At 40.3% G+C, this 23,959-nt stretch overlaps 1 protein-coding gene across 2 annotated transcripts in view; it reads left to right on the top strand.

Moving 5' to 3' along the window:
* pcdh10b (protocadherin 10b) overlaps positions 1-23,959 on the top strand; it is a 50,012-nt gene that overhangs the window by 8,410 nt on the left and 17,643 nt on the right. For both annotated transcript variants that reach the window (XM_079668368.1, XM_079668369.1), the window contains exon 4: positions 11,330-11,487. In XM_079668368.1, coding sequence (XP_079524494.1) covers positions 11,330-11,487 — 158 coding nt within the window. The remainder of the gene's footprint in view (positions 1-11,329; positions 11,488-23,959) is intronic.

Genomic DNA, 23,959 nt, shown 5'->3' with positions numbered 1-23,959 from the left:
TTTGTATTTCTGAAAACACCAATACCAGATTGTTGTTCTTGCTTGCTGCTGCCTGTGTTGTCGTGCCAACGCATCCCCAGCCTAAACTACTCAGCCTTGTTTTCAACGAGGACTTAAAGAGTCACAAATCTCATAGGAATTGGAGGAAATATATACTTCTATTGTATCTATACCATGCTGTACCTCTGCTCTAATTTCACACTGATTATTTTTACTTTATATAAATTCTGACCCTTTTAATCCTTACTAAGACCATTTCAGAGGTGTATCTGTGTGTGTCGGAGTGTGTGAGAGGGAGAGGAGGATTTGCAGTAAAGGTCAAAAGCAGGATTCAAATGTACAAATACTGCACATTAAGTCCCGTAACACGGTGCCGTGTGCAGATATGTGAGAAGGCGCAGTGATGCAACTGTGAATACATGTTTCAGTTTGATTGAAGGCATACGTTTTGCATTATAGGTACATAACTGCTGCTGCTATTATTTCTTTAAAATCTACCACCAATACTTGGACTGACACTACTATTCAACATTTCGCTGTCAAAATCTTCCCTTTAGCTTTTTAAACTAACTGGTGAATGCTCCACCGAATAAATCATATCAAACATGTTAGACCACCTGAAAGTTTATTTTTTGCCATGGTTATTCTATTTATAATTTTAAGCATCAGTGCCAAAAAACTCAGATCCTTTACTTAAGCAAGAATATACTGTAAATATCATATTGCAAAAAATAATTTCAAATAATAAAAAATATATAGACGTAGTATATAGGGTACATGTTTTTAATATACAGTATACTTTATTCTACCCTTGCATTCATTTACCCTCTCATATAATATATATTTCTGGATACCCATTATTACCCGTAGAAACATGCATTAATACATTAATGCATTAATCAACATGGTTGACCAGGTTGGATACTCATTTAACCTCATCCCTGTTTTTCAGGTCTCAGTCTCGAAAATGACATTCCCAGAACAAATGACAATAACCTCCCTTCTAAAAGGGGTAAATTAATAATCTTTTTTCTCAAAGCAATGATAAACCTGTGAGTTGAATGTAGAAAAGTCAGAATCAATATAGATGTTTTTTATTTTAAAATAAACTCAGATTGAACATAGTAAAGAAATGTAAATGATAGTGTCCGTCCAAAAATAAACCATTACTTATAGTGAAAACCACCCTTGAATGATAGGATCGGAGACTAAAAGCTTTATGAATCCAAACTATAACATATAATAAGTACCCTGTATTAAGATTGATGCAAAACAAGTGACATTTGGCCTTTTTAGAGAGGTTTAGCAAAAAAAAAACCACCTCTGGCGTAATTTGGGTGGAAATGGGTCTATTTGCCGTTTCTCTGGAACCCATTGGTCGATTTTGATGATTGACATCTCTTTTGAACCGTTAGAGCCAATAGAATCGAAGGGGGATTTCCACATACACACACACGTTACCATTGAGAAGTCAGAGCAATGCGCACGTAGTTTGCCCAAATCTTACGCTCTGAAAACTGAAAACTAGGTTTCTTGCTGATGGATTTTCAGAAATCATTTCGAAGTGACACAGACACATTGGATTAACCTGGACTAACCTTCAGCAGCGTTTTTATCGTTTTAATGCCATTGAAGACAACTTTTGATCAGAAAACAGCAAAGGTAAGACATATTGCCGTGTTGGCTACCTAATGCTACGTGGTGTGATGTCTTTGTTAGCTTCTCATGTCGCGAGTTCGGATCAGTCAGTAATGATATAAATACCTGTCGAATCTGTGCAATCTTAGTTTGCTAATCGATATCTTGTTTTTTCAGATATGATAAGTAATAAGCAGGGGCGGACTGGCCATCGGGACGTTCGGGGCGAATCCCGATGGGCCGGTACTGAAGTGGGCCGGTCGGACGATGTGGGCCGGCCGGTAACAGGCAGGGCTCGGCATTATAAATGGCCCGCTGGCCCGGAAGCACTATTTAGACACCCCGGGCCAGCATAACGTACTTTCCACTTGCCCGCTCGGGCCACTAAAAATATTGCTTTAAAAAAATGTGTCCTGTGGTATTGGTATTTTGACTAGCAATTTAGTTAAATTGTTTAGTTTATCACAACATAGCGTTCCGTGAGTCGGTTGCAGGTCGGTTGTCGTTGTTGGGTGAAAAGCAAACAGCTGTTTGCTGCGGAGCGCAGTGCGAGCAGGCTCCCGTGAGCGGGAGCGCGCTCCTTCACTACAGACTATCGCGCCACCTAACCATTCGCCAAAATGTTTTTAATACCAGCGGTAACCGGCCAAGCACCGGGCAAAAAACAATCTTCAAATAAAAGAAAGTCACAGAAGGAGTTAAAGGAGAGTGACAGGGAGCATGAGAAGAAGATGGAGAGAAAGTTTCAGCCAGCTTGATCAATGGAGTTGGCTTCTAGTGCAGTGACGCGTCCTAAAACCCTTTTATAATCTATCGATTAGATTTATGATTAGAAAATTATAAAAGTAGGGTAGACATGTGGAGATTATCCAACTGAACAAAACGTGCATTTATCAAACAGGTTTGTTTTCCACAGACCTTATTTCCAGCTATTTTCCAAAACCCTGTGGAGAAATCCCATTGCTTTTTGTCGAGGGAACCAGCGGCTTACTTCCTGGTTTTAGGACGCGTCACTGCACCTCTCAATATGATCCCAATATAAACAAGGTCTTCTGTCGGCTCTTTATACCAATGCCAATCGAAGCTGACAAGTAAGTGAAGAGTAGAAAATATAAAGGTATTGGCGAAATGTCCCAACAGTTTAGGATAATGAAGGTTCTAATCAAATCAATTACATAGCCATTACATGTCTAACTCCTGATGACAGGAAGGCAGAAAGTGCATTATACAAATAATAATACTCATAATAATAGCAGACATTTTTTAACAATGACCACAATATCATTATTTGAATAAACCAAATATGAACAATTGAGGAAAATGAGGAAGAACTGATGATTCAAATGTTGTAGTACAAGTAGTAATGTAGTTAGTGCATACATTACTACTGCAACAAATGTGTTAATTTTCTTCATTATTAGTCGATTTCTTTTTGGACGAATGCTCCGGGCCAGTGGTTACAATGGTGGGGCCAGTGATAATATAATGCCAGTGGCATTTTAACCTTAATGTGTAACTCTGCGGTAAGTCACGAGCACCGCGGTGGGCTGGCGGTACCGAAGTGGGCCGGTCGAGAGTCCCGAGCTGATTTGTAGTCCCAGTCCGGTATTTTACCGTGAGTTCTTGTGCTAAGTGCGTTAGCATTTTTTTCACTCAGGGCTAATTCAGAGCCTTTGTTATTACCCTTATGTTTCATTTAGCTAAAAATGGTTCATATTGTCTGATAGCTGAGTTTCTTCCCGTTAAGTGGGTATGACACATTCATAGTTTGTTAACTTCCTTTTTGACTTTGAAAATAGAATTTGTCATAATAATTTAAATGTAGGCTACAAGCTAGAAAATGTTTTGTGTCATGGTGAGTTAATGTTAAAGAACATTCTGTAATTTGCTGGAATTAAAGCTCTAAGTGTTAGCCGTGGACCCTATAGAGCCTCTTCTGGGGCCCCCATCAGTCCTGCTACACGTGTAAAGTACATATTATCAATACAGCCAATGTCACGCACTTGGAGAAGATTGAGTCTCTGTGCTTATCCCCCATCTCTCCCGCTGCCATGATGGATTCCTCCTCAGGCCCGCTTCATGTTATCACTGTGGTAACAGCTCGCTGATCAGTAATTCATTTTTCAGACCCCTGCATACCAATTACCAAATGAAGGTTATTATTGAGACTTTGCATTTGCCCTGCGCCAGCGCCGTGCAGAATGCTAAAATGAGATGAGGCGTTAGCAGTAACGAGGGTCAGCACGCTCCAAAATCACATTACCCCCCCCCCCCGCCCTGTCTGCTTGTTGGTTTCTCTGCTGCTCTGTCTAAGTGTGAGACATGATGACACTTCTTCTTGGTCCCGGCTTAAAGTGGACGGCAGACCGAGCAGCAGAACACTGTTTGCGCTGAGAACATTGTTAGAGAAGTACGTGGTGCAGAGATAAGGGCATTAGCCACAACCTTTATTCTCAATTTAAGCACTGCTCACGCTCTGTCTGTGTGTATGTGTGTTCAATTTTACAGTGTGGTGTGCCAGAGGAACCTCTTGTTTAGCCAAAAATGTCACAAAATATCAAGATGTTTTAATCTGGCTCTGTGGCTTAAATTACCCTTCCTCTCCCATTTTGAGTGTGTGTGTGTGTGTGTGTGTGTGTGTGTGTGTGTGTGTGGGTGTGTGTGCGCGCGTGCGTGCGTGCGTGTGTATGTGTCAGAGAGAGAGCCTTATCTCTGTGATAAAGTCTAAATGCCACATCTCCCATTTCCCATTTTAAGAATTAACACAGCATCCATTTTGTAACGGAAGCAGACCTGTGTGTTCTCATTCTTTTTTGCTGCCCATAATGCATCACTCCCTGCGTGTCCAGGTGCAGTGATACGGTATGTCAGCCCCCAGCATGCGCTCTGGTCCCTCCCCCACCAGGCTGTACACTGAGTTGTTTCCTCCCCTGTAAAAGACCGTATTAAAACGTAATGTGATGGTGTATTTATGGCATGTCGGTTAATATTTAATAAGAAACCCTCTCGTTAGGAGACTGGGCACTTTTCCAAGCTGTTAGTGACGGCAAGCCAAATTAATCCGCTTTGTAACAAAGCAAATTCCCCCTTTGCTGACCGCCACATACACACTCAGCAAAAACACACACACACACACACACACACACACACACACACACACACACACACACACACACACACACACACACACACACACACACACACACACACACACACACACACACACACACACACACACACACACACACACACACACACACACTTTGTGCTTACTGGGACGGGAGCAGACCTTAGTCTAATCAGTCTGTGTTCAGAGGGATTAGTAGCAGATAGCTGGACAGTTCAGATTGCAGCTCCAAACAGCGACTCAGACACACACACATACACAACAAGCGGATTTAGAGTTTCAAAACACATGCAAATGCGGGATCTGGGCCCTGCTGCAAAAAAACATATGGGGCAATGAAAGCACAATTTGGCTTAAGGCTTACTCTCGGCCTAAATAGCTGTTTACTGTTAACTCCTTTCCCCTCTGCTCTCTGACAAAAGGTGATTTTCTCACAGAGAATTCCAGCCGTTAAGACTCCTCACAAAGTAATACTCCACGCTCAAACTCGTTTTCAGGTCTGAGGGCAGAGGGCCCGGGACAGGGGCCGGCTGGGTAATTCAACGGCATTGAGTTTGTGTTTGGTTCATTTGATGCACAGGGAGCATGTTCAGCGGGCTGGTATGATGCTATATTTGTCTCAATAATATTTGTGTGAACATAAAAATTATCTGTGTGTAAATGTGCATTCAAAAGATTTGCAAACTCACAAAAATGTAAAACGGATCTGCAAATCTGCAAAATGTTTTCACAAATTAAAAAAAGATCTGTGAATGCTCTAATTAATTTACAAATAAACTAAAGGAATTTGTGAGTCTCTCTAACATTGACAACTTTCGATCAGGCATTTGTGAATCCATTTTGTATTTGTCGACCAAAAATGCGTTTGTGGATCTCAAATCTCTGCTTGTGGATCATCTTTTTACACACACAGAGTTTTGAGACAAACTTTCCGCCGGAACACGGGTACTTGTGCTACTTGTGTCACTCGGAAACCACAAGATGGCCTGCTGATGACGACATTTCCGCATTTCATTTCAAGTAATTAGAAAGACAGATAGATAGGTAGGTAGATAAATGGATAGATGGATAGATGGATAGATGGATATATGGATAGATAGATGGATAGAGAGCGAGACAAAGAGAGAGAGAGAGAGAGAGAGAGGGATGGATACATACATACATACATACATAGATAGATAGATAGATAGATAGATAGATAGATAGACAGACAGACGGACGGATAGATAGATAGATAGAACATAAGATTAGATTAGATTAGAATCTTTAATGACCACACAGCCAAGCTGGTGGAATTCGTGTTCAGTGCAGATGATTACAGCTTGTTCCATACAATTCAACATACAGTAAACAGACAATAAAAAGTACAACACCCAGCACAGGGCAAATACATACATCATGACATATACAGTGGGGCAAAAAAGTATTTAGTCAGCCACCAATTGTACAAGTTCTCCCACTTAAAAAGATGAGAGGCCTGTAATTTTCATCCTAGGTATACCTCAACTATGAGAGATAAAATGAGAAAAAGAAATCCAGAAAATCACATTGTCTGATTTTTAAAGAATTTATTTGCAAATTATGGTGGAAAATAAGTATTTGATCACCTACAAACAAACAAGATTTCTGGCTCTCACAGACCTGTAACTTCTTCTTTAAGAGCCTCCTCTGTCCTCCACTTGTTAACTGTATTAATGGCACCTGTTTGAACTCGTTATCAGTATAAAAGACAACTGTCCACAACCTCAAACAGTCACACTCCAAACTCCACTATGGCCAAGACCAAAGAGCTGTCAAAGGACACCAGAAACAAAATTGTAGACCTGCACCAGGCTGGGAAGACTGAATCTGCAATAGGTAAGCAGCTTGGTGTGAAGAAATCAACTGTGGGAGCAATTATTAGAAAATGGAAGACATACAAGACCACTGATAATCTCCCTCGATCTGGGGCTCCACGCAAGATCTCACCCCGTGGGGTCAAAATGATCACAAGAGTGGTGAGCAAAAATCCCAGAACCACACGGGGGGACCTAGTCAATGACCTGCAGAGATCTGGGACCAAAGTAACAAAGGCTACCATCAGTAACACACTACGCCGCCAGGGACTCAAACCATAATGTGCAAATAAATTCTTTAAAAATCAGACAGTGATTTTCTGGATTTTTTTTTCTCATTTTGTCTCTCATAGTTGAGGTATACCTAGGATGAAAATTACAGGACTCTCATCTTTTTAAGTGGGAGAACTTGCACAATTGGTGGCTGACTAAATACTTTTTTGCCCCACTGTACACATAAAGTTCAAGGTGTGATTGATTGTGATTGTTCATTGGGGTTATTTAGAATCCATTTAGTGTCTGTATTGCAAAGGGGAAGAGGCTGTTTTTGAAGCGGGCGGTTTTGGTGGACAGTGACCTGTAGCGCCTCCCTGGGGGCAGAAGTTGGAAGACATGGTGAGCTGGGTGGGAGGGGTCAGAAATGATTTTCTTTGCCCTTGTGACAGTTCGTTGGTGGTGAAGTGATTCGAGTGATGGAAGGGGACTGCAGGTGATTTTTGATGCTTTATTGATGATACGTTGGAGTTTATTCCGGGAGAGGTTGTGTGAAGTGCTGTACCAGACTGTGATGGATGATGTGAGGATGCTTTGGATGATGGCTGTGTAGAACTGGATTAGGAGATGTTTCCTCACTCTGTATTTCTTGAGCTGCCGCAGAAAGAATAGCCTTTGGTCGGCTTTTTTGTAGATGTGGTCTGTGTTGGTCTTCCATTTGAGGTTTTTGCTTATCTGAGTGCCAAGAAATTTGAGTGATTCTGTGGTGGAAATGAGTTTGCCGGAGATAGATAGAGATGATTTGGGCTGTGGTTTTCGCCTGAAGTCGATGATATTTCTTGGGTTTTTGCTGTGTTAAGTAGGAGGTTGTTTTCTGAGCACCATGGGACTGCTTGATGGATCTGAGTGAGGTATTGTGTTTCATTATTATTTGAGATGAGTCCTGTTATTGTTGTGTCATCTGCGTATTTATATATGTTGACTGTGGGGTGCTGAGATGTGAGTTGGTTTGTGTAGAGTGAGAATAACCAGGGGGATAGGACACAGCCTTGTGGAGCTCCTATACTGAGGTGCAGAGGGAGAGATGTGGAGTTGTTTATTTTGACCCGTTCTTGTCTGTTCCACAGGAAGCTGTGTATCCAGTGACAGATGCAGGGGTCAGTGTTCATGTCCATTTGTTTATTGAAGAGTTTTTCCGGGTTGATGGTGTTGAAAGCGGAGCTGAAGTCCAGGAACAAGATGCGGGCGTAGGTGTTGGGGGATTCCAGGTGTTGTAGAGTGTGATGGATTGCCAGGTTGACAGCGTCATCCACGGATCTGTTGGTTCTGTAAGCAAATTGATATGGGTCCATGAGGGGGGAGGTGCTGGTTTTTAGGTGCCTAAGAATGATGCGCACAAATGATTTCCTCGCCACAGATGTGAGGGCTATGGGTCTGTAGTCATTGAGGCAGGATATTTTATTAGACTTGGGTACAGGGATGATGGTGGATTCCTTAAAACAGTGAGGAACTGAACACTGGCAGAGGGAGGAGTTGAAGATGTTGGTGAAAACAGGGGCCAGTTCTGCAGCACAGTGATGGAGTGCCGCAGGGCTGATGTTGTCTGGGCCTGCCGCCTTGTTTCTCTTCAGTCTCCTGAATGTGCACCTCACCTCTGCCTCTTTGATGAGGAATCGTGGGGGAGGGGGGGGGAGATGGGGGTGATAGTGGAGAAACTGGAAAATGTTCCAACCTGCTGTAGAAGGCGTTCAGTTTGTCCGGAAGCTGATGGTCATTTTCAGGTGTGGGGGGGGGGCTTTGTTTTGTAGTTGGTGAGGACCTGAAGTTTTTTCCAAACTGTGCTTGTGTTATTGTTTGAAATGTCCTGTTCTATTTTTGAAGCATGAATTTGGCTTTTCTTATTCCAGATCTAAGTTTGTATTTTGCAGCCATATAGTCCTCTTTATTTCCGGATTTGTATGCATAGTTTTTGTCCTTTCTTAATTGTTGAATTTCTTTGGTGAACCGGGGCTTATTGTTGTTGTGTTGTTTTACTGTTTTCGTCGGGATGCACAGCTGCTCACAAAATTGGACGTATGACGTCACTGTGTCGGTAATAATAAAACATAATAAAATAAAAAACAATTAAAAGCAATAAACAGTAAGTGTTGTGTATATACCATGGTATATACATATAAAGTAGAAAGGACATGATAAATATTACAACATTTAAAGCAGCCTTACTATGAAGGCTAACCTAAATACGGTGCTTTTCTACAGATTACCTTACCACTGTACTGGTAAGGTATAAGTAGGCAGATTAATAAGATGTGAAGTGCTTAGTAACTTTGACCTGCTTGAATGAATACACAATACAAATATGAAGAAATAATTATCTCTGGGGCTGCTTTGCTGCCAGCTGTAGCCCCCCGGGACCCGAAAGTGGCGTGGCCCAAGTACTTACTGTGGCAACATCAATACGAATTTGCTCGATATAGCCTGTAGTGAACAAATAAACTAACTGTATCACTATAACATTATGATGATGGTGATAAAGAATGCACCTAACGTACCGCTGTTCATTATAGTAATACAAAAACTGTGCATTAAACAAACCACCATGCTCTTACTTTGAAACCATGAAATGCGGAAATGTGGTCATCAGAAGGCCATCACGTGGTTTCCGAAAATATCCGAGTGACACGAGCAGATTTTAGCCGAGACCTTGAGGAAAGTTTGTCTCAAAATGCTTTGTGTGTAAAAAGACGATCCACAAACGTATTTTTGGTCGACAAATACAAAATGGATTCACAAATGCCTGATCGAAAGTTGTCAATGTTAGAGAGACTCACAAATTCCTTTAGTTTATTTGTAAATTAATTATAGTATTCACAGATCTTCTTTTAACTTGTGAAAACATTTTGTGTATTTGCAGATCTGTTTTACATTTGCTCATTTTTTTTTGTGTTTGCAAATATGTTGAATGCATTTGTGGAAGGTGTTTTACATTTACATTTACACACAGATAATTTGTATTTTCACACACATATTATTGAGACAAATATAGCCCCATAGGCTGACAATGACTTTGAAGACACACACACACACACACACACACACACACACACACACACACACACACACACACACACACACACACACACACACACACACACACACACACACACACACACACACACACACACACACACACACACACACACACACACACACACACACACACACACACACACACACACACACACACACACACACACCGTGATGCTGTGATGTCATTGAGATGAATCTGAGGCTGTCAGTCCTGCAAGACAAACCCCAATTCACCATTTACTTTGGGGGGCCTAACACATCATTACTGTCTTGTAGGAACCTTGGGAAAGTTTCGATTCAGCCAATAAAGTAATCAAAAATGTGTAATAATCTTATGTAACTAGTTGCTTTACAAATTAAGAGTTTTACACACAAAACATATGAAAATGTTCTGTCAAAGATTATGGGTTCCAGTTTCTATAATGTGAAGATATGCTGCTTTTTCTTTTCATTATTTTAATTTGAACACTAGCTGTCTGCAATATACTGTAAAATATTTTGATACGTTTGAATATAATTAGCTTTAATATGTGAAGGAATTGAGTCGGGTGTTTTTTGCAGTGAAGCAATCTGTGTTTTACAATCCATTCTGACATTATTTAAATATAATGCTACACATTTAAAAGTCATGCCTTTATTCCTTTGAACAGTGTAAAACCTCTCACACATAGACATTGTGATAATGATAGGGCTACATTGAAATCGAGTCGGATATATGTCCCTCTCTAGTCTTAGTCTGACTGATAGCTACATGATATTAATAAATCCCGAACACAGGTTATTCAAATAATTAAACAGGGTTGAGCATTTACAAAGTGATCCTATGCTTTGTATGTTGAGTCTTGTAATTAATAAGTAAGTATTTTATTACATGAAGAGGAATGTAATGAAAAAAAAGTAATGAAAATACTCAAACTACGTAGAGGCACATCTTTTTTTGTATATGTTGTATGCTTTCCCAAAGTATATCCAACAGTCCTATGAGTCACTTTGTTCAACCGTCATTGTGTGTGTGTGTTTATGTGTGTGTGAGCAGAGCAGTTTTTCTCTCTATTGTGCGGGCGGCTTTGATCTTATCAATGTTAAAACATCCTCATGTGCCTTGACATGAGGATTCAAAGAGCAGGTTACATAAATACATATTGTGAAAGTCTCGTGGAAATTAATCAGACTGTGTCATATAAGTGTGTATGTGTGTGTGTGTGTGTGTGTGTGTGTGTGTGTGTGTGTGTGTGTGTGTGTGTGTGTGTGTGTGTGTGTGTGTGTGTGTGTGTGTGTGTGTGTGTGTGTGTGTGTGTGTGTGTGTGTGTGTGTGTGTGTGTGTGTAGGTATCATGTTTCCTGTTTGCCTTGCATAAGAAATGCAAAAGACTTAAACTTATGTTTTCTTTCTCTCCGTCCCTCCCCCTCTGTTCCCTCCCCCCCAGGCGCTGACCTCTTCTCTAACTGCACAGAGGAGTGTAAGGCCCTGGGCCACTCGGACCGCTGCTGGATGCCGAGCTTCGGGCCCTCTGACGGGCGCCAGGGCCCGGACTACCGCAGCAACCTGCACGTGCCCGGCATGGACTCGGTCCCCGACACAGAGGTATTTGAAAGCCCCGAGCTAACGGCTGATCAATCATTCTCCACCTTTGGCAAAGAGATGCCTCTCAGTCACCAACACCTCCACCACCATCTCCTCAAAAACCATCTCCACCAGCAGGGCTCCCTAGAGAGGAAAGAGTTTGTGCCCTATAACCCGGCTTATTTAAGTGAGTACTGTATTTTCCCCCTCTCTGATCTGGTGATCGAGTTAGGTGAAAAATAAAAAGATTCAAATATCAATTTCCCCCTGGATTGGCTGCTGGAACATAGCGTTTACTCAAGTACTGTATTTAAGTCAGTTTTTAGTGTAATTGTACTTTACTGAAGTATTTCAATTGCTACTTTTTACTTGTACTCCACTACATTTTGGAAGCCAATATGGAACTTTTTACTCCACTACATTTATTTATCAAAATGAGTTACTAGTTACTTTAAAGATTCAGATTATAGATGATATTATTATAAGCTCAATACTTTTACACATTCACTTAAGTAACATTTTGTATGCAGGGCTTTTACTTGTAAGAAAGTATTTTTACACTGTAGTATTTCTACTTTTACTTCTTCCACCTCTCTATAAGTTTGCTACGGCGTCAGCGTTGAGGAAGCTCTGTCTCAGTTTGGGAGTATGGCTGCCGTAATATAAGCAACACTGCCCCCTCATTGACGGGGGGCCTCAAAGAGGCTGTTTTCTCTCAGTGAAGAAGAAGAGCGGGTAGCTTAACGTCTCTCTTCATCTGCCGGGTGTTATTGCGTAGGAGCAGATGATCAAAACATTGTTTTAGGCCAGGGAATTACTGTTCCTTAACTCTCATTCAAAGGCCACAAAGAGATACATCCTCAATCACTGCAGTTTGGTGATAATGCTTAATTAGAATTTTGTCAAGCAGCGCCTGAAGAGCCCCCCCCCCTCTCATCATCCGGCACAGCTAGCAGGAATTATCTCACTGTCAGAGCACCGCTGCTCCCCGTGCCGACGTTTAAAACCACAGCGTCATGTAGCAACAGCTGGGAAGTCTTTATTTCCCTTAAATTGATGTTTGATTCATTTGTTATGCTTTTTAGTTTTTGTTTCTTCCTGGATCAAAAAGTTATGTCAAGAAAGCTACCATTTGCTAACATCATAATGTCTTCTCTGGATAATGTTATTCAATATAAAATCCTACTGATTACAGCAACACTGTATTTCAGATGATGAGAAAATAATAAAGAAAAAGCAACCACAACAGTAAAAGAAAGAAATACAAAATAAAGAGAGCAAGAAAATGAATAAAAATGAAATAAAGAAATAAGTCAAACTGTTGCTCTACAAACCATTTAAAAAAGATTAACAAAACATGGACAATTCTGAAAAAGTATTACCATAAATATACATTAATGAGATATATTTGACAAGGAACAGAACAAATAAATACAATTTAATATACATGAGCATTGACAAGCATCGATCTATCTATCTGATGCAAAAATAAGAATAATAAAATAAATAATAATGCCTCATTCATTAAAAAAAACTATTATAAAGCCATTGCTGCGATAAAAGGCAAGAAAACTGGGTCTGGGAATGTGAGCAGCACCAACCCTGCTGATGTCCCACAGTGGAGAGAAAGGACACATTTCTCCTGCAACCTCAAAACCAGCAGCTAGCATCACCTAGTTCTCCTTTAATGCTGCCCAGCCTTCAGTTGAAGCACCTTGTGTTGTTGTGCGCTGCTCGGCTTCTAATAGTTACCATGGACTTGCTGATGCAGCGCTCAGAGTGAAGGGCTCAATATCTCTGTTTCCCACCTCCACTCACTCCCTCCCTGCAGGGGGGGGGGGGGGGGGGTGTCATAGCAAAGAGGGAACAACAGGGGGGGGATAGAAGATGCCAAGAGGCTGAAGCTCCCTAATCTGATCAAGTGAGCGAGTGATACACAGAGAGCCTTTTGTGCTGGGGGGGCCAGCCTGGGGTGGGGTCAGGGTGGGGTACAGAGGAGAGAGAGGTGGGGGATTGATAGCCAGATCCCGTTGATTACCGCCATCAAACTCAGACTCCACGGAGGCGAGGGGGGGAGGTTAGACTGGTTCGACTCTTTTGTTGGTGTCCTTTGGCCATGCAATATTCTCCATCCCCCTCTCACTCACACACACACACACACGCACACACACACACACACACACACACACACACACACACACACACGCACACACACACACACACACACACACACACACACACACACACACACACACACACACACACACACACACACACACACACACACACACACACACAAACACACGTACACACACCGTGATGCTGTGATGTCATTGAGATGAATCTGAGGCTGTCAGTCCTGCAAGACAAACCCCAATTCACCATTTACTTTGGGGGGCCTAACACATCATTACTGTCTTGTAGGAACCTTGGGAAAGTTTCGATTCAGCCAATAAAGTAATCAAAAATGTGTAATAATCGTATGTAACTAGTTGCTTTACAAATTAAGCAAAACACACACACACACACACACACACACACACACACACACACACACACACACACACACACACACACACACACACACACACACACACACGCACACACACACACACACACACACACACACACACACACACACACACACATACATACACACACGCACACACATTTGCTTGTCTTTATTGCATTCTGGGGGTACCTGACCAGACCATCCCTTTTGGGATCCACCCTTTTTGAAGGTTGTCCAGCACTGTAAAAAATCAGGCAGAATCCTGAACTGGACTCAAACAAAGATTTCACTTCAAATTATCAATCAGAGAAAGTAGAGGTCACTGACCGGACTATAAACCATTTCATGGAGTCTTTTCGGGTAGAGTTACAGGAGGGGTCCATATATACACACTTTCTGGCTTTTAGTCATGCGTGGGCTCCAAAAATACACTTTCTGGTTTAAAACATTAGTTGGGTCACTTTGCACACTGTATTACTAAACTTACTTTAAGTAATAATTTAACAACTTTGACTGTCAAAGTGAGGGCTATAATGATGCAGAATGATTTTCACCTTTATTGTCAATATGTAGCTTCTGTTAAGTGACACAATTATATTGAATTCCAATGTAATGATAGCATTTTAATTAATATTTAAGCTATTATCATAATGTTTTTTATTAGTCTATTTAACCACTGTGACACTGGCACGTATACAGGTGGTTGGTGCCCCAGAAATGTCCCCATCTTTAGTGAAACATTTCCACTATCCCTCGTTCAGACATTGGGTTCCTTTGTCAGGGATGTCTGGACTCGCGAATGCGACTCACAGTACATTTACTGAAATTGCATCAGTTTCCTTCTTTTTAAATAAAGAGGGGTTTGTGTAAGTGTTAATTATTGAAGCCATATAAGTCATGCTTATAAGGCTATTCTGCTTAAATAGTAATAGTAATTTCCATTTCAGCAATACAATGTTATTATAGAGCTTTCCCGTAAATACAAGGAGATTGTCGTTATTAGACTTTTAATTTTCAAATGAAGAACTGTATTCAGTGTACACAAAAAGGTATCACCATTTAAGAATGGCATTATGACAGATGTCCCAAAAAGGGTTTAAACAACCTGTGGCTGATTTAAATGAGGGTCAAAAGTCACTGAAATAATTTAACCTTCAAAACTTTTATTTTAGACATGAAGGGAGATTACTTTAAGTAATGATATGGGATTCAAAGGTAATGATACAATAAAATGGTAGATAAAGACGAGGACACCAGATGTGATATTTTGAGAAATTGAAAGAAATAAGGAAATTGTGAAGTGTGAAAAGGGACAAGATTAAATCAATTGTGTTAAAAGAAAAACAATATAATATGAGAAACTAGAAGAGATGATAAGGTAGTTGACATAAAAGGAAGATTACAAAAAAGATGAGATTTAAAAAGCATAGAGCTAAGAGAAGATTAAATAGATAAGGTTGAAGAGATAAGGCAGGAGGAAATTGTGAATAATTCAGATAAAAGAAAAGGAGATGAGGTGAGGTATTAAGAGGACATCAATGAGGGGAGAAAGAAGAAATAAACTACGATCTATATATTTGTATAGTGGCTTGCATCAAACATTTAACTTTTGCAAGCACTACACTTGACAACAACAACTAATGGTGTCAACAGACAGTAATAATCACTTTAAAATTTGCTCTTGAGAGCTTTGATCCGATTGTTTATGTAAAACTTTATAGCCATTGAGTGCTTCTCCTTCCATTTCAAGACACTTATCGCAGTTAGTTGCTTTTCCGCGGAACGCGACATGTGTAGAACCATGAAACATTACATCAACCATGGAAAAACATTCAGTAACAAAGTGTGGTCTAAAAAGTTGACCTTTTTGCCTTATCTGGGTCTGTGGTCTTCTTCTTCGAGTCCGTAGCAATCTCAGATGTCGTTCTGCCAGTATCGGGCACAGGCCACAGCTGATGGGGTAGGTTCTGCCAGGTCTTCTGGACTGCACCGGTGGGCATCGGCACATTCCAGTAGGTGCGACATTGTCTGCACTGATCCACAGCTGCACCTGTCTCCTGTGTTGTAGTTCAACACTTTTGTCAGTGCTTTGCACCTCCCTTGTTCCACACGCAGTCTATTAATTTCCAGGTTGTCCAGCCAAGGTCATGGCCACTAGCGAGGCTTTCTGTTGGTGTGATTCCTCTGTCCAGCCATTCAAGAGCTTGTGTCTCATTTCTTTGCCATTCATCTTCCAAGATGTTGGTCCTTGCTGCTTGTTTGGTTTTCTGGAGGGGCAGGACCGTCTGTGTATGTGTAATAATCGTATGTAACTAGTTGCTTTACAAATTAAGCAAAACACACACACACACACACACACACACACACACACACACACACACACACACACACACACACACACACACACACACACACACACACACACACACACACACACACACACACACACACACACACACACATACACACACACACACATACATACACATACGCACACACATTTGCTTGTCTTTATTGCATTCTGGGGGTACCTGACCAGACCATCCCTTTTGGGATCCACCCTTTCTGAAGGTTGTCCAGCACTGTAAAAAATCAGGCAGAATCCTGAACTGGACTCAAACAAAGATTTCACTTCAAATTATCAATCAGAGAAAGTAGAGGTCACTGACCGGACTATAAACCATTTCATGGAGTCTTTTCGGGTAGAGTTACAGGAGGGGTCCATATATACACACTTTCTGGCTTTTAGTCATGCGTGGGCTCCAAAAATACACTTTCTGGTTTAAAACATTAGTTGGGTCACTTTGCACACTGTATTACTAAACTTACTTTAAGTAATAATTTAACAACTTTGACTGTCAAAGTGAGGGCTATAATGATGCAGAATGATTTTCACCTTTATTGTCAATATGTAGCTTCTGTTAAGTGACACAATTATATTGAATTCCAATGTAATGATAGCATTTTAATTAATATTTAAGCTATTATCATAATGTTTTTTATTAGTCTATTTAACCACTGTGACACTGGCACGTATACAGGTGGTTGGTGCCCCAGAAATGTCCCCATCTTTAGTGAAACATTTCCACTATCCCTCGTTCAGACATTGGGTTCCTTTGTCAGGGATGTCTGGACTCGCGAATGCGACTCACAGTACATTTACTGAAATTGCATCAGTTTCCTTCTTTTTAAATAAAGAGGGGTTTGTGTTCTAAGTGTTAATTATTGAAGCCATATAAGTCATGCTTATAAGGCTATTCTGCTTAAATAGTAATAGTAATTTCCATTTCAGCAATACAATGTTATTATAGAGCTTTCCCGTAAATACAAGGAGATTGTCGTTATTAGACTTTTAATTTTCAAATGAAGAACTGTATTCAGTGTACACAAAAAGGTATCACCATTTAAGAATGGCATTATGACAGATGTCCCAAAAAGGGTTTAAACAACCTGTGGCTGATTTAAATGAGGGTCAAAAGTCACTGAAATAATATAACCTTCAAAACTTTTATTTTAGACATGAAGGGAGATTACTTTAAGTAATGATATGGGATTCAAAGGTAATGACACAATAAAATGGTAGATAAAGACGAGGACACCAGATGTGATATTTTGAGAAATTGAAAGAAATAAGGAAATTGTGAAGTGTGAAAAGGGACAAGATTAAATCAATTGTGTTAAAAGAAAAACAATATAATATGAGAAACTAGAAGAGATGATAAGGTAGTTGACATAAAAGGAAGATTACAAAAAAGATGAGATTTAAAAAGCATAGAGCTAAGAGAAGATTAAATAGATAAGGTTGAAGAGATAAGGCAGGAGGAAATTGTGAATAATTCAGATAAAAGAAAAGGAGATGAGGTGAGGTATTAAGAGGACATCAATGAGGGGAGAAAGAAGAAATAAACTACGATCTATATATTTGTATAGTGGCTTGCATCAAACATTTAACTTTTGCAAGCACTACACTTGACAACAACAACTAATGGTGTCAACAGACAGTAATAATCACTTTAAAATTTGCTCTTGAGAGCTTTGATCCGATTGTTTATGTAAAACTTTATAGCCATTGAGTGCTTCTCCTTCCATTTCAAGACACTTATCGCAGTTAGTTGCTTTTCTGCGGAACGCGACATGTGTTAACCTGTTGAACCTCATCCCTGTTTTTCAGGTCTCATGCTCGAAAATGACATTTCCAGAGCAAATGACCATAACTACACTTCAAAGGGGAACATTTATAATATTTTTTCTCAAAGTAATGATAAACCTGTGAGTTGGATGTAGAAAAGTCAGAATCAATATAGATGTTTTTTTATTTTAAAGAAAATTCAGATTGAACATAGTAAAAAACTGTAAATGTTAGTGTCCGTCCAAAAATTATTTTTAACTTAAAGTGAAAACCACCCTTGAATGATGGGATGGTAGGCTAAAAGCTTTAGGAATCCAAAGTACAACCTATAATAAGTACCCTGTATCAGGATTGATGCAAAAACAAGTGACATTTGACCTTTTTAGAGAGATTTAGCAAAAACAACTCCACCTCTGGGGTGATTTGGGTGGAAATGGGTGTTTTTGCAGTTTCTCTGGAACCCATTGGTCAATTTTGGTGATTGACATCTCTTTTTAACCGTTAGAGCCAATAGAATCGAAGGGGAATTTCCACATACACACACACGTTAACAAAAAAAAGTGGGGGCTTCGCGCATGCAGTTTTGGCCAGAGCGAACCTATCTCTCGCTCTGACATCTGAAAATGGAAAAGTCGGTTCATTGCTTATGGACTATCAGAAATCATTTGAATGGGACACAGACAAATTGGATTAACCCAGCGTTTCTCAAAGTGTTGGGCACTGTTGGCGCAGAGATGTGATAGGTGGGTCGCGAATGGACGGCGGATGCGGCGGCGGATGCGGTACCGGCGGATGCGGTACCAGCGCTGTGAAAGTCCACGGCCCACCTATGCCAGAGCCAGCGTCCCACCAACGGCAGCGGCCCACCGGGAAAAGTCCAGAATCTCCCGATGGCCAATCCGAGCCTGCTCACACACACACAACTGAAACCAAAGTCATTTACAGACATATGTAAAAATCTCTCATACACACATGTCAATTGCTCTCACACACACACACAACAGCGTTGCAGTCGGGAAGAAAAGCAATGTGGAGCGGCACCTCACCACTTCATAAGGAGTTTAACCGTGACACTTTTCGAAATCCCGTTTGTGTCCCCCCACTTTACAATTAGGCCTATGTTTATTATTATCTTTTAACGCAAGCCATCATCGCCACGGAGGAGCACACAGCCTCTGTGAGCGAGCGAGACAGAGAGAGAGAGAGAGAGCTAGAGAGAGCACACTTTATCTATTTAATATAGCCTAGTTCAGGGGTGGCCAACCCGCGGCTCTCGAGCCGCATGCGGCTCTTTGCCTGGTTTCATGCGGCTCTTCAGTTCATATCGAATTTTATATGTGTGAGTTTGGGGGAGAGACACTGACTCCTGATTAGTGTTGCACGGTAGGGCTGCAACAAACGACTAATTTGATAATCGATTAATCTATCGATTAATGAAACGATTAATCGATTATTCGGATCGTTAAGGTTTTAACTGTACTACTACTTATATCAATACTGCTTATCGATCTGGTCCTTTTAACGATAGTATTAACGGTTCTTTTGACAAGAAATAAGGTAAACTAACTAAACAAATTGTGAACAAAACTAACATTGCTTTTTATTTTTAATTAAATGCATAATATTTCACATCAAAAGAAACAACAATGTTTTAACAAATCATATTAAATAATGTGATGACAGAACTGTAAACAGAATAGCTGAAACTTTAACAAAATAACTCAGTTACCTCTAATCATTAACCTATGTTTTTATAACTGAGTTAACTCTGTGTGTTGCTGCTAGCATACATAACACCTGACGTGGAAACGTTACTCGTGGACGGGGCTACAGAGCTACTAGAAAGACAGTGGAACCCGGTGCATTCCTCCGTCTGAATGTGGTGCACTTTTGCTAAATGTTTAGACAAATTGCTCGTTTTACCGCCTTTATATGATAAACTGTTATTGCACTTTTGGTAACGAGCATTGTCCACATCGAGACGGCTAAAGTTTAACCACACCTCGGAGCGCGTTCTCTCCGCCATCTCCTGCATGTGTGTGTAAACTGCCCCGCCCCCTCGCAAGCAGGCGGGGGAGAGATCTCTCGTCTGAATTGGGAAGATCGAAAATACATTATAGACGCATTTTGTAGTCATATTGCATATTAGAAACTGAGTTGGCGACACTAAGACTGCGATATAATGTTTATGTAGCAATAATACATATGACATATGTTTTAAATCTCTCCTGTACCGATAAAAAAGAGCGATAACGTTGGAGCTTAACGGGGTGTAGAACACATGTGATGACGTCACCAACGAATCGACGACTGAATTAGTTTCCAACTAATTTGGTAATCGATTTTAATCGATTAAGTCGATTAGTTGTTACACCCCTATTGCACGGTGTACCGATACTTGAAAAGTATACCGTGATACCTTGCCGTTAAAAACTTTATGATTCCTCCGTTTCATTAGTATCGGTACTTTAAGAATGATGGGGGAAAGTACTCCGGTGAGAAAGCGCCGTTTTAATAAGAGCCGTGTGTGTTCAGCGCTCTGCTTCCAATCCCTGCACTGCAGCCGTGCCTGGAGTCCCTCCCCTCTCCAGCACGCTCTAAGTCCCTCCCCTCTCTCGTGCACGCGCTAGCTGCCAGAGCATGTGAGAAAACGAGAAGCATGGCTGCAAGTGGGAGTGCAACTGCCGCTGCGCCTCGGCTTGTTGACAAAAAAGACGCCAGAAGCAAAATTTGATGTATTTTAGCTATATCTCTGAAAGTGAGGGCAAGCCTACGGACACCACGAGGCCTGTCTGTAAGAAATGTATTAATTTTATTTAATAGGAATTCTTGTCATTTATTTGTATTTATTGTTCTCATTGTTTAAAAGTTTGTGTTATGGTTATGGTTCTGGTGTGAAATAAAGCACAATAATTACATTTAAGACTGTTTCCCTTTTTTTAAGAAAAGTATCGAAAAAGAATCGGAATCGCAATTCTTGACTTGGTATCGGTATCGAAACCAAAATGTTGGTATCGTGACAACACTACTCTTGACAGTTAAACCTGATATTTAGTAGGTCTGTTAAGTATTGAATGCTGATCCTTCTGATGTAATTTGGCCGGTCAAAGTTGTTTGGGCTCGGATAAAATCACTTTCGTCCCGTGTTACTTTTGTCCGGGCTCTCCCTACGTGTGTATGTGTGGTGTCTGTATGAGAGGATGACAGCGCGTCTAATTTTGATGTGGCCCAAGAGCCAATCACAATAATACCTGCGATGCAGAGAACCAATCACCTTTGAGGGGGGGAAAACCTATCGTTGATTAAACACTATCCAGTGTTTCCCCTACCATTGTCTTGGAGGGGCGCTGCGCTCCGCCAACGGAGCCCCGCCCCCCCCCCTGAAATTCAAGGTGTTTAAAAAATATATATAATTTTTTAATATATATATAGCACCAAATTGCAAATAATCTATAACTACTGTCACTTTTCACATTGAACATGTGCTCTTTTATTAAATAAACTAAACGCTTTCATTTTAAGTTGTGAGTTTAGTGTTTTTGACCCTAAGAAACACTGATGCATGAGTCAATAACAATAATCCACAGCTCCTCTTTCTGCTCCAGAGGATTTAAAAAATATATATCCCAATGCCACAAAAATGCATCAGTGATGTGGTTGAAATCTTGTCTCCAGAAAACAAAAAACTGAAACAAGGGGTATCAGAGACTGTGTGTTTGATGTGGCTCTTTGCAGTAACATAGAAAAAATGTGGCTCTTAACCTCTGACTGGTTGGCCACCCCTGGCCTAGTTGTACAAAATAAAGTAAGAAAACATTCCAATGTGTGCTATAGGACAGTAACCGGTTTAAAAGGGGAGTGATTAGTAAAATATGCATAAATAAAAAGAAAGAATGCTAACTAAGAATAATCTTAATAAGATAAGAATAAACAAGTTTAAATGATTTGTTATTGGTTATGATCATATTCTAAAGATGTTTGAATATTGATAAGTATACAGCTCCCTTTCATATTAGTGTTGAGAGCTGTATCCATACATTCATGTTGTGCTCAAAGTGCACCAGATTGATGCATTTAACTTCAACATTTAAAAAAACCCATACATTTTATTTTAGTAAACACTGAAAACAGGTCCCACAGACCCAAACAGCACACAAAGGTTAAAGGTAAGCATATACAAATGTTAAAATGTGCTAAATATATACACAGAAAAAAACAGAAAAAGAGGAGTGAAAGTAGCTTACGACTTGTTTAATTTTTTTGAAAGTAGCTCATCCTAAAAAAGGTTGGAGACCCCTGTTATAGAACGATATATTTGACAATTTTAAGCTTGGCCTACCATTTTATTGGAGCGACGAGGAACAGGTGGGGCTTGAAAAGGCCCACCTGTTCAAAGTGGGGAATGACAGAAAAAGTTTGAGAACCACTGGATTAACTTATGGATTAACCTTCAGCAGCGTTTTTATCGTTTTAATGCCATTGAAGACCACTTTTGACTAGACAACGACAAAGATAAGCCATTTTGTCGTTTTAGCTACCTAGCGCCACATGTTTTGATGTCTGTTTTTGTTTATAAAGTCGTGAGTTCTTATCATGGAGCGATTCTGTGTCTTCTGACGATGCTAATCGATGGGTTGGACATGCAGCTACGATAAGTAATAAGGGTGTTATGAGTGAGTTTCTATGCAGTAATGCGTTAGCATTTTTCTGCTCGTGGCTAACTTAGAGGCTCAGCGCTAGCTTTGTGGGTTTAAAAAAAAATAAAGATCAGTTAGCTGAGTTTCTTCCCGTTACATGGATATAAAACCTTCATAGTTTATTAAATATTAAGAAGCCCTCAGACGCTGTTTCCTGCAGATGATGCGTTTTTCCGCGCGGGGGGATAGGGTTCAACAGGTTAATGAAGGTCATCATGTGCTTCTCAACAGCTTGGATCTCCGACTTTTCCCACAGCTTTTTCTTGAAAGGCTGCCGACCTGTATAAAAATGACACAAATAAATAATTTAATGTTTTTCTGGAACTGATAGGGAAAAGTTATTTGTTGATAAACATACAGTATATGAATAATAACACAAATAGCATAATATGTAAATACATTCTGTCTCCATTATAGATTCTATGATAAATCAATATTGATTTGTACGGGAACAAATGATAAATAATAATACACATTAAGTAGTTTTACTTATTCTTCCAGAATATCAGCAATAATTCGGATTCCATTGACCTTTGATATAAAGGGCATGGTGGCAGAAGTTTCAGAGGAGAATATCTCAAAACCTCACACATGAGTGCACAAAAACTAACTACATAAGCCTGGTCTATACATTTTCTAACGCGTTTGAAATAACTCTTTTACATTGGATTGAAACAAAGAAAAATTGCTTTCAATATTACACCAGTAACTGAAAATGCAAGAGAGCAGATAAGAGGATGCAAATTATAATGTTATATATTCAAAACAGTTAACATTATACACAAGCATATCTAAAATATATCAGTGTAGAACCATGAAACATTACATCAACCATGGAAAAACATTCAGTAACAAAGTGTGGTCTAAAAAGTTGACCTTTTTGCCTTATCTGGGTCTGTGGTCTTCTTCTTCGAGTCCGTAGCAATCTCAGATGTCGTTCTGCCAGTATCGGGCACAGGCCACAGCTGATGGGGTAGGTCTTCTGGCCAGTCTTCTGGACTGCACCGGTGGGCATCGGCACATTCCAGTAGGTGCGACATTGTCTGCACTGATCCACAGCTGCACCTGTCTTCTGTGTTGTAGTTCAACACTTTTGTCAATGCTTTGCACCTCCCCTGTTCCACACGCAGTCTATTAATTTCCAGGTTGTCCAGC

Source organism: Notothenia rossii (assembly GCF_949606895.1).
Source record: "Notothenia rossii genome assembly, chromosome: 3".
Lineage (NCBI taxonomy): Eukaryota > Metazoa > Chordata > Actinopteri > Perciformes > Nototheniidae > Notothenia > Notothenia rossii.
Note: the sequence above shows the minus strand (reverse complement) of the source record. Positions and strands in the feature narration are given on the sequence as shown.